The 14,908-nt window shown below is 42.4% G+C and overlaps 1 protein-coding gene across 4 annotated transcripts; it reads right to left on the bottom strand.

Annotated features, from left to right (window-relative positions):
- Positions 1 to 74: 74 nt before the first annotated feature.
- Positions 75 to 13,883, bottom strand: os9 (OS9 endoplasmic reticulum lectin). 4 transcript variants are annotated; one of them, XM_023833765.2, is made up of 15 exons: positions 13,661 to 13,882; positions 12,015 to 12,197; positions 11,713 to 11,776; positions 11,541 to 11,617; positions 9,113 to 9,211; positions 8,814 to 9,015; positions 6,617 to 6,781; positions 5,014 to 5,111; positions 4,888 to 4,942; positions 4,711 to 4,802; positions 4,258 to 4,509; positions 3,143 to 3,338; positions 2,569 to 2,739; positions 2,034 to 2,143; positions 75 to 1,694 (listed from the first exon to the last, which is right to left on the bottom strand). In XM_023833765.2, the coding sequence occupies exons 1-15, from the start codon at positions 13,808 to 13,810 to the stop codon at positions 1,557 to 1,559; spliced, it is 2,052 nt and encodes a 683-aa protein (XP_023689533.2). In that variant the 5' UTR covers positions 13,811 to 13,882; the 3' UTR covers positions 75 to 1,556. The 4 variants fall into 4 exon arrangements, with proteins under 4 accessions (XP_023689533.2, XP_023689524.2, XP_023689559.2 ...); XM_023833756.2 differs by having other exon boundaries at positions 5,014 to 5,114; positions 13,661 to 13,881; XM_023833782.2 differs by having other exon boundaries at positions 1,630 to 1,766; positions 5,014 to 5,114; positions 13,661 to 13,883.
- Between the last annotated feature and the right edge of the window lie 1,025 nt (positions 13,884 to 14,908).

Raw genomic sequence — 14,908 nt, forward strand, 5'->3', positions numbered from 1 at the left:
ACTACGTGTAGCATTTACATGTGGGTGCCAGGAACTTAACCTAACATGTGCCACATTGAAATTAGATCAGAAAGATCAGTTAGAGTATTTTAATGACAAGGTAATTCCACCCCATGGCAAATGACTGTGCATACAGAAATGGTCATAAACCCCTCCCATGTGAAGCAAAATTATGTACAGTACAGACTTTAAATTGGTATCATCATCCACAAAACTTATAAACAAAGACCTTTTCTGCTTATCTGCTTTGTAGGGGTAATGGCACACTGAAATGCCACTTGATTGCAGAGAAACACCATCATTCACTTGCCCAGTAGAGGCAAATACTGACAGAACATGGAGCCGGGGGTAGTAACCATATCAAACACGGCTGCGTATTACTATTCTTAGTAAAACATGTTTGCCAACAAGCCAACCCAGGGCATTCATGTGACTGATGATTTAAAACCTCACTAACATCACTAGCGATACTAATTAAAATCATGAGGAAAGTATTAATATTCTTAACCTTCATAGAGAGAAATTCCTTGGCTATTCTGTGTGCATTTTTGAGAGGAATCCACCCCCTAGAATGAGCTCCAGCCCTCGGATGCCCCAGCTCACGTTACACCATTCTGATGAGTCGCTGTGGTCACGAGGTGATTGTTTACAGTTATGCATGGTTATGCTCAGCTGAACGATTTCCATAAAGGCTCAGAAAAAGGCATATTAAATACAATCCATTGAAAAGAAAAAAAAAGAAAAAACAACAAGCATCATCAGACAGACATACTGAAATATACCCTACAATGGCATGGGGTAAACTTTATGGCAAACAGCTTTTTAGTCCAGTTTTAATCACTGAGTGATTAATGACTGATTTCTATTAAATAAAATTTTACTGGGGAGTAGCTTCACATAATCTGACAATGTAATTGTTCTCCCTTTAATTCCTCAGCAAACCAACGTTGTACTGTTAACTAGCAGTCAAACACCTTCCATAGAACTAAAAAAAATAAATCAAAAGTGCATAGCCGATCTGAATCAGCTCGATGAACAGAATATTCAAGCATTAAATCCTGGGGGGGGGGGGGGGGGGGGGGTATTGTTACTGTAACAATGCAATAAACAAGACAGAGGACTCAGACCCCCATTAAATTTGCAAACAAGGAAAATAATCAATATCCTTTAAACTTAAAGTCACAAAAGGTACAGCCCACACTCCATTCTCCATCCAAGTGCTGAAAATAAAAAGCAGAGGGCCCTTTAAGAGGCGTCACTTCTCCAGCATCCTTAATCTGTCTAGGGCATATTTAACTCGTAGATTCCTTGTCCACTGTGGGAATAGCATCTGGAGACAAGGCCCTAATACCACTTATTATTTATTTCAATTGCAGTAGGCAGCAGAACAAAGTGTAGCAATTACATATTTTAAACCATATAAATATTTCTTTTGGTCACAGGTTTCCGTTCATTAACTTGTGTCAGACAAACTGCAGGATGGCTTCATGTTTGTGCGCTGCGCCTCTGTGCGCCATGCCCTCTCCAGCCTTTTCATCCCGAGATTAGACCGGATCTCAGAAGTCGACATCGTCAGAGTCCGCAGCTCCACTCGGCTGAGTCTCTTCTTGTTTCTCTCCCCACACAAACCTGTAGTTGTTCTCCAATTCCTGCTGTCGCTTCTGCTCCTTGTACACCTCCTCTGTCCCGCCCGTCTGAGCACAGAGAACACAGAGTCCCATGGGGTTGCGCTTCAAGCTCCCTATGAATGTTCAAACTGCACACTCCTCCGAAAATGAGAACGCAAAGATCAGATACAAACTTTCTCTTTCTGTTCAGCATTTCTAGACTTTCTTAATTCCACATTTACACATTTATTTACATTTGCTTGAAAAGAGTGACTGCGTTTGAAGGTTTAACTGTGGCATGCTGTATATCATTCAATAGAATACAGACAATTTAATTATATTACAGAAGGACCCATATTGAGAAGAGAGCCAACTTCCTTCTGGGTACACACCCTAAACCTGCTAAACCGGTCCTATATCCTTTACCAGCAAGTTGATGAGAAGTTCCCGGAAAGACTTTGTGTCCTCCTCGCTAAGCCACTGGTCTCCCACCTCATCTGCCGTTCTACGAGTCAGGATCTTCACCTCGATTTTACCTGAAACAACATGCCCGTCACCAAACCAGGAAATACTCATCTAAGTATAAAAACTCATAAAGATTTGGCACCAATAAACTTATCAACACAAGGATGCAAACACGGACTGAAGACAAACAAAGGACAGGTGATGACACAGAGACGGTGGTTTGAGGATGGACTCAGAGCAAACAGCAGTTGTTAGACGTTTGAGTACGTGGCTGAAGGTAGAAGATCCTTGTGTAAATCACAGTAGGTATTTACTGTGGGCACAGTGGTGCACAAAGCCATGGCGAGACAAGAACACAAGCAAGCAGAACAGCGACACCTCCCACAGGAGCTGTAAAGTGGTAAACTGAAACACGGCCTCGTGCGTTTGCCGCGCTGAAGGGCGGGCAGGAGCGCCGGGCCGCGGTTAAGGAACCGGAAGTCCGGCACTCTCCTACCTTCCGCTTTCAGTCCAGCTCTCTCTAGCTGCTCTTTAACCACGTCCTTAATCTGCTGCAACTGTGGGTCCCCTTCGCTCATTTCCTGCACCTTCAGCTGCCGGTCAGGGCTGCTGCCTTGTTTATACTTAGTAACTCTGATTTTAACCTTCTCCTGGACTGGTGCTCGGTCTGGTGCAACAAACAAAACAACAGCGTCACTAGAACAGTTGGTGTTGGCGGTGGAAGTTGGGGGCCAGACCCAGGCCTGAATGCGTAACAAACTCCACAGCGCCTACCACAGCGGAGCTGAGCTTTAAAGCCTTCAAATCCCCACCAAGGCTGCTAGATAAGCGCTGCTGTTACATTTATATCAGGAAACTCTAAACACTGAATGAGGAATGAGACTCATGTGAATGGAATGAACATTTTAAATCAATCTTGAGCTTGACAAACAAACAGGCATGAGGTATTATGGTCTCCAAACAGGAAACGTGCATAGATGCGTAGATTCCAAGTCTGTCACGACCAAAGCACTATGCAGGACTAAGCTGCAGTAACCGAACCAGCAACACTCTTTGGTGGTCTGAAATACCTGGCTGGCGTGAAATGGAACTAGGGCTGCCCCGGCTGGGATCCGGAACCTTCTGCCCCCCATCAGGCCTGTGTTCTTCATCCTCCCTGTCCTCCAGGCGGTCCAAAAGCTTGTCCAAGGTGGTCTCCAGCGTCTGGGTGGCCTGGCTGCGATCAAACTCTCCCTTCAAACCTTCGGTTTCCAACTCCTGTTGAGCCTTAAACCAGAATTTGGATTTAATTATTTGGGATTCATGCATTATTCTGTTTCCATGCCGCCCTCAGATGTACAGAAGTTCCTCGCTTTACCATGGCTCAACTTATGACATTGTTGACTTTACAATGGTGCATGTCCAGTAATCAAACTTAGAATTTTGATCTGTTCCCAGGCCAGCGATTTGCCATATGATACATTCTACTGATGCCGGCCGATGTCAGCATCCAGCCAGGCACACTTCCGGCTTCTGTGGTGACCGTAAGCATAACTATCTCATACAGTGTTTATCGATATATCATAAAATGTTTAACCAAAATTTCTCAAGCCCATTATGCCTGCTAAATGCCCAAGTACATCGTATCATATAATAATCATACTTCAGATGCGGTTATGTTCTGGGGAACCCCAAATAATATCGGAAGTTGGGCAGCACCCGTTTATTGAATCCAGTTCAAGCCACTTGCCATATTTAATGAGGAAAAATGGAACCACGGGCAGCTCGGTGGCACAGTGGTTAGCGCTGCTGCCTCACAGCAAGAAGGTCCTGGGTTCAGTCCCCGGGTCGGGTGTAGGACCTTTCTGTGTGGAGTTCGCTCGCTCTCCCCATGTTTGCGTGGGTTTTTTGCCAGGGGCTCTAGTTTCCTCCCACAGTCCAAAAGTGTCCACGATAGGTTGATTGGCGACTAAGTTGCCAATCAAGTTGCTGTAATCGTGTGAGCCTGTGCACCCCTGCGGTGTGTTGGCGACTGCCCAGGGTTGGTTCCTGCCAGCGCCCGTTGTTCCTGGGATAGGCTCCGGTCCACACCGTGAACCCAGTTGGAAATAAGTGGTTGTGGTGATGGATGGAAAATAGAACCAGAGGGATCCCTGATCCCATCATTAAGATGACCATTCAGTCTGTGGAAAGCACAACAACTTACCTCATCGATGATGTCGTCAAACTCCTTCTGCATCTCCTCTTTGATCTCCTCGATTCGATCAGAGGGCACAGAAAGGTCAGCAATCTCTTCCTCAAACTCCTGCAGCAGATGCTCGTCCTCACTGTCCCCCAGCACATCCTTCTCCTCCTCCTCCTCCTCCTCTCCTTGCTGTCCTGCTCTTTCCTTCTCCCCAGTCACACTTTCCTTCTCATTCTGAGACTCTCCCTTCTGTCGCTCTTCTTCAGAGGCAGCCTGAAACCCGATCGAGACACTTCACACAAGATTGAAAGACCGGATCCCAAGATATACATCGAACTGAAACATATCAAAGACATCTAGGGTCTCCAGACTCCAGGTTGACACCTGCAGTTGCCATCAATTGACAGATCCAGAGATAAAGTTCAGCTCCAAGGTGCGAGAGCAGCAAGGCTGGACCTCCAAGCACCACCTCACCTTTTTACCTCCTTCCTTGAGCTTCTTGACAAATTTCATCAAGTCAGACGGATCGGTGATAATTTTGAAGTTGAACTTCTCATCACCAAAGACTACAGGATAAAGAGACATCATCATTTCCGAATAACGAGACACCATTCACTGCTCTAGATGAATGAGTATTCTGGGCTCTCTTACCATCCTCCTTGAAGTCACCATCAGCAAGTTGAGGTTCCAAAGACTCACTGTCCACCTACAGATGGAGAGTCGCATTGGTACAGTGTGACAGAAGAGCCTTACACAGGCTGTCTGAGTGCAGCCTACCTGTTTGGCCCCTGTGGGGGCATCTGGTTTCGTCACCCCTTCCCAGAACTGACTGTCCTCCAAATCTTCAACGACCGAGTCCTCTAGGGGTCCTGGTTCTTCTGTGTAAATACACAGTATCAGATGTAGGGTAGGCCATCAACCAAATCAAGCATTATGCATATTATGCAGTGTTATAGTACTCCAGTCCTGTCTTAGTTTCGCGGCCACATTTTCACTTACTCGATCTTGTCAGAGTTAAAAGCATTTCTACCTGGTTTTAAATCATGGCAGTGGATTTGAGTGTCTAGGTTCAGACTCAATTTTAAAGCGATAAACTTCCTCATTTCTCCCACTCCTCTCAAAAGAACAAGACCCATTAAGGAAAAATACAATTAGGCTTAATAAAATATAAATTTTATTCACATTTGTCATATTGGCTGTAAAGTGTAGTTATTTATTTTTCAGAAGACTGTCCCAGAGTGCAATGCTACCTTGGAAATCCCTTTAGAATGGACAAGACATCAGTTTCAGTTGTTATTCAATTTGGCTTTAATAATCACAAAAGTGATTTCCTCACATGCAAGTACACTGCTGTACAGCAAGCTCTGAATTGCTCAGTCCATTGGATTTCATTAGAATCAGAATGAGCATGATCACTATTTAGGTTTCACGTGGTTAGTTCTCCGCAGAAGCTCTTGTCAGTGACGCATGTATTGTGTTAGCTACTGTTTTTATGTCTTTTATATGAGTTCTTTGATTCATTTGCCTTATCACTGCATTATCAGCTTTACATGTATCAAGTTCCAATAGTAGAAAAGCAGGCATACTCAGACATAGCACAAATCATTTGTCTTTCTTTGTTTTTCATACTGACAAATATAAAACATTATATAGTTTATAAAACTGAAGGGGAAAAAAAAGACTGTTCTCTTCTGAATAGAGTTCCCATGGGATCGTGTCCCTTTTTGAAATGACGCAATTTGTCACACGCGGGATAATACGGGACATGACTTACCCCAAATTTTCAGACCCTGTAACCGATCCACCTCACCTCTGTAAGAACAGGGTGTGTGCATGCTTAAGCACCATGACACCATGTTGTTCTACCTCTCAAACAGCTAGTAAAACCAAAATGACCTAATTTTGACTTATTTGTATTAGATACATACAGCTTTTTACACATCTCGTATCCCAATAAGTAGCTCACACGAAAAATTTGATCAGCAGTGGAATAGTGCTGGATAACTGTGACTGCGTAAAAACTGATGTTTGAGATCAAAGGACTATCACACTTAAATAATACAGCTTCGCTTTTAAATATTAGCAAGGGTGGCGATGATGATAATAAATAAGTATGATTAAAACCATGGCCTCGAAAGTGGACTTAATTTTTTCCAGTCTCTGTCTCAACTAGGTCTTGACCTTCCCAAAGTCTTGGTTTTGACTCGGACTCCATCCTTCAAGGTCTTGCTTTTGAATCAGACTCGATACAGGTGGGTTCGTCCCCATCGCCATTATCTTGAGAAAGGCTTTGACGGCACTTTCAAAGTTATTTACAGGTAATTCAGTTTGAATAAAATTTTAATGAATAAATACATGATGTCCACAGGCCAGTCCCCACCTTCGGCATCTGGCTCTCCATCAGGCCCCACGTCAGTGCTGTCTGAAGCTCCGTTCTCTACCCCTCCTCCATCCTCCTTATCATTAGTGGCCTCATCACCAGCCAGGATCTCGTCCAAACTCTTCAGCTCCTCAGATATCTGTTCCACCTTCCGTTTGGTATCAGCTAAAGAGGGGAAACGCAGACATTTCTACATCTCAGACACGGTGTGGAGATCCACCAAGCCCTTCATACAGTTAAGTCGTTTCAGCTACCACCATCTGACCAACATTAACTCATTGCTAACATTATGCCATCTGGCTTCGCCCTGTTTGTGTTCTGCAGTTAAGTTCCTCCCCCTGAACACAGCAGGTGGACTTCATTTGAATACAGATATGAACAGACAATGGGTGCATCCAAAATTGCATACTCACATAGTAGATACTGAAGTTTGTTAGAAGCCTGCTGCCCGACCGTTAATGTACGGTGTACTGCATGTACGCAGGAGAACAATAAGCATGCAATTGTACAGTACATACTGCAGTCGCCATCTTGCATATTGCCTGACCTGGATGTGAATGTACCCTGACGGCAACGGAAAAAAAAAAAAACTTATGTGACTGGGTATTATTTTCTACTTAAATTTGTACAGAAACAGGACTGCCACCACCATCTTGACAAAACTCTGAGCAAGCAACGATCTTCATCACTCCAGTGGCCTTGTAGGATAGCACAGGGTCCACATGATGCACACTTCGGAATTTCACAGAATGTAGTATGTCATCCGGATACCGTTCACCTACCGCCTCATACACTGAGGATTCAGGCATACTGCTCTCTTCGCATTAGGGCTGCCACTAATGACTATTTTTCTATGGATTCATCTGATGACTATTTTACAGATCGGTCAACTAATCTAAAACAGGCAACTGTTTTGATATATCATGGAAGTGAAAGTATCATACTGAAGTCGCAGAGAAGAAACGGATGGCTCAAGAGCCACATCTTTTAAATGAGAAAACATTGTGGTTAAACAAAGTAAAAATTAAAAGACGATGGTGAGAGGTGGTACTTTTTGCAGTCTGATACTTTTTTTGGGAAATGTAGTTTTCATTATTTAAATTTCACAAAATATTTTCTTTTACTTAATGTCCATTTTCATTTTCAGATTTCGTTTACAATAACAATACTGGTCCCCAGGGTTACCAGCTCTCACACATCTGGCGTGACATGCTTTCAGACTCTCACGCAATAAATCTTACAGCAAATCTATATTATTCCATTATAAAACTAAACATAGCCACATCAAATGCTCTGGGATAGTTTTCAAACCATACAGACTATTAAGGTAATGAAACTGTTATATTTATACAAATGTGCAGACTTGTCGCAAATTTTAAATTTCATGCCAACTAGCTGACCAAAGTTGAGTCCCAAGAATCCCAGCACATGCGAACTGATACACTGGCGCCGTCAATCAACGTAGAATAAGCCCAGATTCTAGCCTAAACATTTTCTCAAACACTTATTCGATGAAAGGTAGCAGGTAGACAAGTTTATGGCTTTAATGAGTGTTAAGCTACAAGGACAAAAAAGCTCTCCTCACTAACGATAATTGAATAATCATGAACAGACATCATTGGTGGTTTTGCCTACTCTGACAGTCCATCATGCAGAATAGTGCCTGTGTGTTTTCCCTTCAGGTGCTCGTGCATAGAGCTGGTGCCGCTGTGGCATGTCATCGAACTTTGCACGGTGTACAAACCATCGTTTTTTTTGGTGATAATTTGAACTACTCCCATAATTACATACTGATATTAAAGGATTAATTTGTTATAATGAAGCGTTTTAGAAATCACAAAGGTAATGTCTTTAAAATCTTTTTTTAAAACGATGCATCGATTTAAAATATTAATGTCGACCCATTTTCAGCATCGACGTCATCGACTATGGGAACTAATCACGGCAGCCCTACCTGGCATACTACATTTCACCTACTACATAGCAAACAAGAATGCTATTTCAGATGCACCCACTGTGTTAACGTCTATGGTCTTAAAACATGGAGGATGGTGGAACCTAATTAAACTCAGAAAAAGGTGCTAAATATATAGGCCACAATGCTCTACATCTCCTATTCCCAGTTCCTTCCTCCTAATAAAGGGGGGGTGTAGATGGGAAACAGCTCACAGGTCGAACGCCCCCCCCCCATACTCACAGACTTGCGCTTTGACATAGTCCATGTACTGCTGGGGGCTGAGGGCCGGCTGGCACACGATGCCCTGGGGTTTAGCAGAGGACGGAGGGCGCAGGAAGGGGTGGTGACAGGTGCGCGTGGTGTGAACCGTCAGGACGTAGCGACAGGACTGCGGCTCGTCCACGCGGGCGACGTAGTCGCCGGAGCCCTCCTCACACAGGAACTGGTGGCAGAAGAGGGAGGAGGGACGCAGAGGGACTTTTCAGACCCACCGTCTGCATTACATCATAAACATGACAAAGACGTGGCGGCACACTTACCCTCACCTCCGTTTCTCTGGGTTTTCCATTCAGGTCACATTTTGAGCCGTTAACGTAAGACTGGCTGTGGTACCTCTTTAGTCTGTGTAGTTTGGAGGCCTGCAAAGACATGGACAGATCCACAGTTATGCAATTACAAATCAGAGGAAAACACGGCAGATTTTCAGGTTTCAATTTGCTTGAAATATCATAATTTCTCTGTATCCCAAATGTCAATTTATACTGCATAATGGGTTGCACACTTCACCACTATTGAAGGAAAATACTTGACATTTTGGTAATGGAATTACCTCAGAAATACAGGCAAAAAAAAAATCATGATTTTGCATAGTACAATACTTTGCATTGCTGACAGATAAATAGCAGGAGGTCAGATATTTGGCACTTTGATTAAAGTTATGAACTGAAGGGTTTTCTTTCCCAGGGCCTTAAATCCAAAACGGAAATGTCCGGAAGTTTTTCCATTTCTAAGTTCTGTATATTACCAAAATAAATTTTAAAAGAAACAAGTCAGCTGCAGTTGAAGTGCAGACTTTTCAACTTTAATTCAGTGGGTAGAACAAAAAAAATTGCATTAAAAAATGTGGGGAACTAAAGTAATTTTTCCTACACAATTCCCTCCTATCAGGGGCTCATGAGTAAGTGGACAAATTAATATAACTGCAAATAAAATGTTCAATTCTAATACTTAGTTGAAAATCCTTTGCATGCAATGACTGCCTGAAGTCTTGAACTCATGGACATGACCAGACGCTGGGTTTCCTCCTTTTTAATGCTCTGCCAGGCCTTTACTGCAGCAGCTTTCTGCCTGTAGTTTAGTCTTTAGCAAGTGAAATGCATGCTCAATGGGGTTGAGATCAGGTGACTGACTTGGCCATTCGAGAATATTCCACTTCTTTGCTTTAATAAAGTCCTGGGTTGCTTTTGCTGTGTGTTGTGGTCACTGTCCTTCTGTATTATGAAACGCCACCCAATCAATTTGGCTGCATTTAGCTGGATTTGAGCAGACATGATGTCTCTGAACACCTCAGGATTCATTCGGCTGCTTCCATCCTGTGTCACATCATCAAGAAACACTAAAGACCCAGTGCCACTGGCAGCCATGCACGCCCAAGCCATCACACTGCCTCCACCATGTTTTACAGATGATGCAGTGTCCTTTGGATCATAAGCTGTTCCAGCCCTTCTTTTTTCTTTCCATCATTCTGATACAGGTTGATCTTGGTTTCATCTGTCCAAAGAATGCTGTTCCAGAACTGTGCTGGCTTTTTTTTTATGTTTCTTTTTTTTTTTGCAAAGTCCAATCTAGCCTTTCTATTCTTAAGGCTTATGAGTGGCTTGCATCTTGCAGTGAACCCTCTGTATTTGCATTCATGCAGTCTTCTCTTTATGGTAGACTTGGATATTGACACGCCTACCTCCTGGAGGGTGTTCTTCCCTTGGTTGGCTGTTACGAAGGGGTTTCTCTTCACCACGGAAATGATTCTGCGATCATCCACCACTGTTGTCGTCCGTGGACGTCCAGGCCTTTTTGCATTGCTGAGTTCACCAATGGTTGCTTGCTTGCTTTCTTTCTCTCTTTCTTTATTTCTTTGGATGTACCAAACTATGGATTTTGCCACTCCTAACGTTGTGGCAATTTCTCAAATTGTTTTTTTCCTGTCCATGTCCATTGTATAACTTCAGCTGGAATATATTTCAGTAAACAGGTAAAATAGTAAAACTTGTGTCAGTGTTCAGATATTCATGGTTCTGACTGTACGTCAGTCGCCCTGTTCACAGGACATCCTCCTACACATCATACTCAGGGCCTCACAATGTCCCAGCAGCCAGATTTCAGTCGATCTGCCACAAGCGGTTTAAGTTTCCGCTCATTTAATGAGCAAACAAGCAGCAGGCCCTTAAGAAATGGGCACGGTAGACAAAAAAAAGCAAAACACATCAGGAAGACTCTTTCTCAAGGTTTCTAAAGTTTTAATTAAAGGAAAACCACTCTATAAAATACAGTTCATACATGTATGAGAATAAGAAATAAATTGTACTGAGCAGCACACCGTAAACCCAGCAATGCACCAGAAATAACTGACAGTAGCCAGTCGAAGCAGCTACTCCCGCAATGCTGCCTGTAGGTATGTTAAAAAGAACAGAGTCCGAACCTCTCTGCTCACAAAAACACTGCATCAGTGACACTTTTGTGCAATTTACAGAACATAAACAGAAAAGCATATAAATGTCACATGTAGAAAACTGATAAATGGAAAAATAATAATAGGATAGCAGTGCTATTTTAATACTTTAAAATGTATTCCATAATATAAAAACCTCACACACAACAAAACACAGAAACTGACTCAGTTTTACGCGTGAAATACATTACCCTCAGGTTTAAACAAAAAGATTAAGTAAGAGGATTGAAGAAAATTCATACCTTGGCAGTTTCATTATTCCAGTCGAATTCAGACTCGTAATACCCCAAGAAGAGCATGTCGCCCTTGATCTCTGAATCTGTGCAAATGAAGCAAATTGGAGAAAGTATGAAATGCAGGCTGTGCTGCTGACAGCACTTCACTGCAGAGATGTTTGGGCAGGGAGACACAAACCCTCTAAGTGGTACTGTCGGATGTACTGGCCATAGCAAAACTCATATGTCCACCAGTCTTTTGTCTGCGGAAGAGACAGGTCAGAAGCAGTTCAGTAAGGCACAATATGAATGAGGCTCTGATACAAGTGGTTAGAGACTGTGATGGAAGGAGTCAAAATCAAACTTCAAATTCCCACCATAAAAATGTCCAAAAAATGTTCACACAGAATTCTCGTATAAGCAGATTTGTCACAAAACTATTGAAGGATTGGCAGTCTAATCCCAACGTGCACATGAGCGCTGAGATCAGACAGTCCTCACCTTGACGAGGCATGGTGCACTAGACATAGGCCTGAGAAGCTCAGGAATCCCAGGTCCAATGTATCCCTGGGGGTCCGGCTCTGCTGCTGGGTCTTGGTGGAACCGAATGGCTTGAGCAGGCAGGTGACATTCATATAGCTGCCTGTATTTGTTTGAGACCAACATCACATCCTGCGACTTGGCCTGGGAGAAATACCCACAAGAGCACATGCTTATTAACAGACAAAGCAGTGTCGTGGAGATGCTTTTCTTACAGAATCGTGCTCTAAAGCTTACACGTCTCTGGCGTTGTGTTCCGTATTAATCCCTATAGATCAGTGTTACTCAAACTTTTTCAGACCAAGGACCACTTTCTCAAAAAAAAAAAAAAAAAAAAAAATCAGGGACCACATCCAACCACCCCCGTCCCACGCCAAAAAAAAAAAAAAGGAAAAAAAAAAGCATAAATGTTTTGAACCTTTTATTGTACAAAACATCTAACAATGGTTAACCAATGGTTTGGAATGTTTTTTTTTTTCTTTTTCAATTTTATTTAAAGTTTCCTGTTCGAAATATTGAAATATGTGAAACTTTAGTTCCTCGCATTTCCTCTCGAAAAATGCCAAGGGTTTGCTAATGTAATCTTTGTGCTTTGTGTCTAAGTGCCGCTTAAGTTTAGCTGGTTTCATTGCCTCGTTGGCCAAGATATCGTAGCACAGAACACAGTGTGGATTCGGATCCTCGGAATCTCCAGTCCAAAAAAATCCGAATTTTAAGTATTCATCATGGTATTTCCTTTTAACTTTTGTAGATGATTTCCCAGCATGTTGAATTTTTTTTGGTGGAGCTAGGTCTACCTCTTGTTGCGAGCAGTGTTGTGAGTGGGACTCCTCGCTAGCTCCCGACTCCTTTCTATGCACGTCGGTATCTTTATCATTTGCCTTTCTTTTAACTGATCCCGTCTTCAGCCATCTATCCATCCTTGTTTCATACTATCTGTGTATTTTTTTTAGTTAAAGTTCAATGCTTTTACTGCTTTTTGCTTCTTTTCACTTAGCCTACTGACCTGACAGCGGATGTTGTTTAGGAGACGAAATTGGCGGGGTTGATAGGCAACAATTTAGGCACTGCCAATTCAGATTTATTTTTAGCCTACATTTATTTATATACATTTTTTTAAATAAAATGTATACATTTTTGTTCCGAGAATAAATTCGCTTTACCCTTCAGTCAATGTTAGGTTAGGTATTTTTTTTTAGAGATGATATCACTTCACGGACCACTTGAGGTCGCTCACGGACCACTAGTGGTGCGCGGACCACACTTTGAGTAACACTGCTATAGATCCCCCAAGATTCAGCACCCGATTTGCGATAATTTCACTATTAGTAAACAGCAGTAACAAGGTTTACCCACCACCAGCTGATCTCTCAACTGTCCAAATACAGAGAATGGTCCTAATATCGAAGGGACAGTTGGTTGACAGCCTAAGTTGTAGTCGGCGTGACAGTGACATAACAGTCAGCGTACATAGCTAGCGCTTCAATCCGCTCTCCTTGAAATTTGATTTTATTTCTTACCGCCTCGTGGTCATCATATACACCATTATTACAAAACTAACTTCACCTCCCTGCAGCCCCCGGACAGCTTGTATCATACCCCCTCACCTGTCCCACGATCACCGGGTCCGGGAGGATTTGGATGCCATATTTCATCTCATTTAACTCCTCCAGATTCAGGAACGCCGAAACAGGAAGAAGACACGTCAAAAAGAAAACGTACAAGCCTCTAAACCACCGCACCATGGACGCAGCCATATTTTCCTCGCATCTCACCCTTAATTCCTGTTTTTATCGTTGGCTTGCAATGTATCATAGAGTTGACACGGTTTACGATGATTGGATTTGAGGAGATTTTAGTTTCCTCGTAATTGGACCATAAGCAATCAATCTACACGTTTCGTTTAATGATTGGTTTTATTTGTTTACAATCCCCGCCCACAATGTCAATGAACTGCTTAGCTATTGGTCAAATCACCCGATTACCTGGACAGCAGGAAAATGATCCGGAAGTGTAAAAACAAAACAAATACGTATTTCTCATACTGTAACTGTCTCATAGGTCGAGACAGTTACAAAATTGCGCATGCATTACAACGTGTATTCGCTACGCAGTTTTCTAAAGTTTTGTTTTAAAATAATAATTAAATATGTGAAACATGCATTATTTTTTTTAGCATTTTTAAGTATTTCAGGGTAAAAACACACCGAGCTCCCAATTACTGATTTGCCAAGTACATTAAGAGTGCAACTTATACTATAAGCCAAGGGTCTCCAACTCCAGTCCTGGAGAGCTACTATACAGTAGGTTTTCTGACCCACTTGGCTACTGATGAGCCACACCTGCTCCTGGTATTTACCTGAGAACAGGTGTGCCTCATCAGAAGCCGGGTATGATAGAAAACTTACTGTATAGTAGCTCTCCAGGACCGGAGTCCAAAATGCAGTTTTTTCAGGTGTCCTGAACTGATTTTGAATATAAAAATTATTTTCTTTTAGGCTTATTTGCATGTTTGTTTAAGGTTTAAAGATTACAAAATGAATGAAACTCAGAGATTTCTAAATATAACAAATTTTTCTTGAATATGTAATATTAAGACCCATTGCTCCAGAGCCATGTTTCCCCAACCCAGTCCTCAGGGAACCTGTCTGGGGTTCAGAGTCATGGTAAAATCATCAGAAATATTCTAAAGTGACTTGTAAAAGTACTGCATACAAACATTTAGCATTTTTTCTAAGATAATGTCACAGGATTCTGGGGAAAAGAATTAATCAGGGTATCCATCAGTCTTAAGAAATCTACAAATCCATATTGGGTTCTGTTTTGCTGAAGGACCCTGTTGAATTATATTAAAT

Source organism: Paramormyrops kingsleyae, chromosome 8, assembly GCF_048594095.1.
Source record: "Paramormyrops kingsleyae isolate MSU_618 chromosome 8, PKINGS_0.4, whole genome shotgun sequence".
In the NCBI taxonomy this organism is placed as follows: domain Eukaryota; kingdom Metazoa; phylum Chordata; class Actinopteri; order Osteoglossiformes; family Mormyridae; genus Paramormyrops; species Paramormyrops kingsleyae.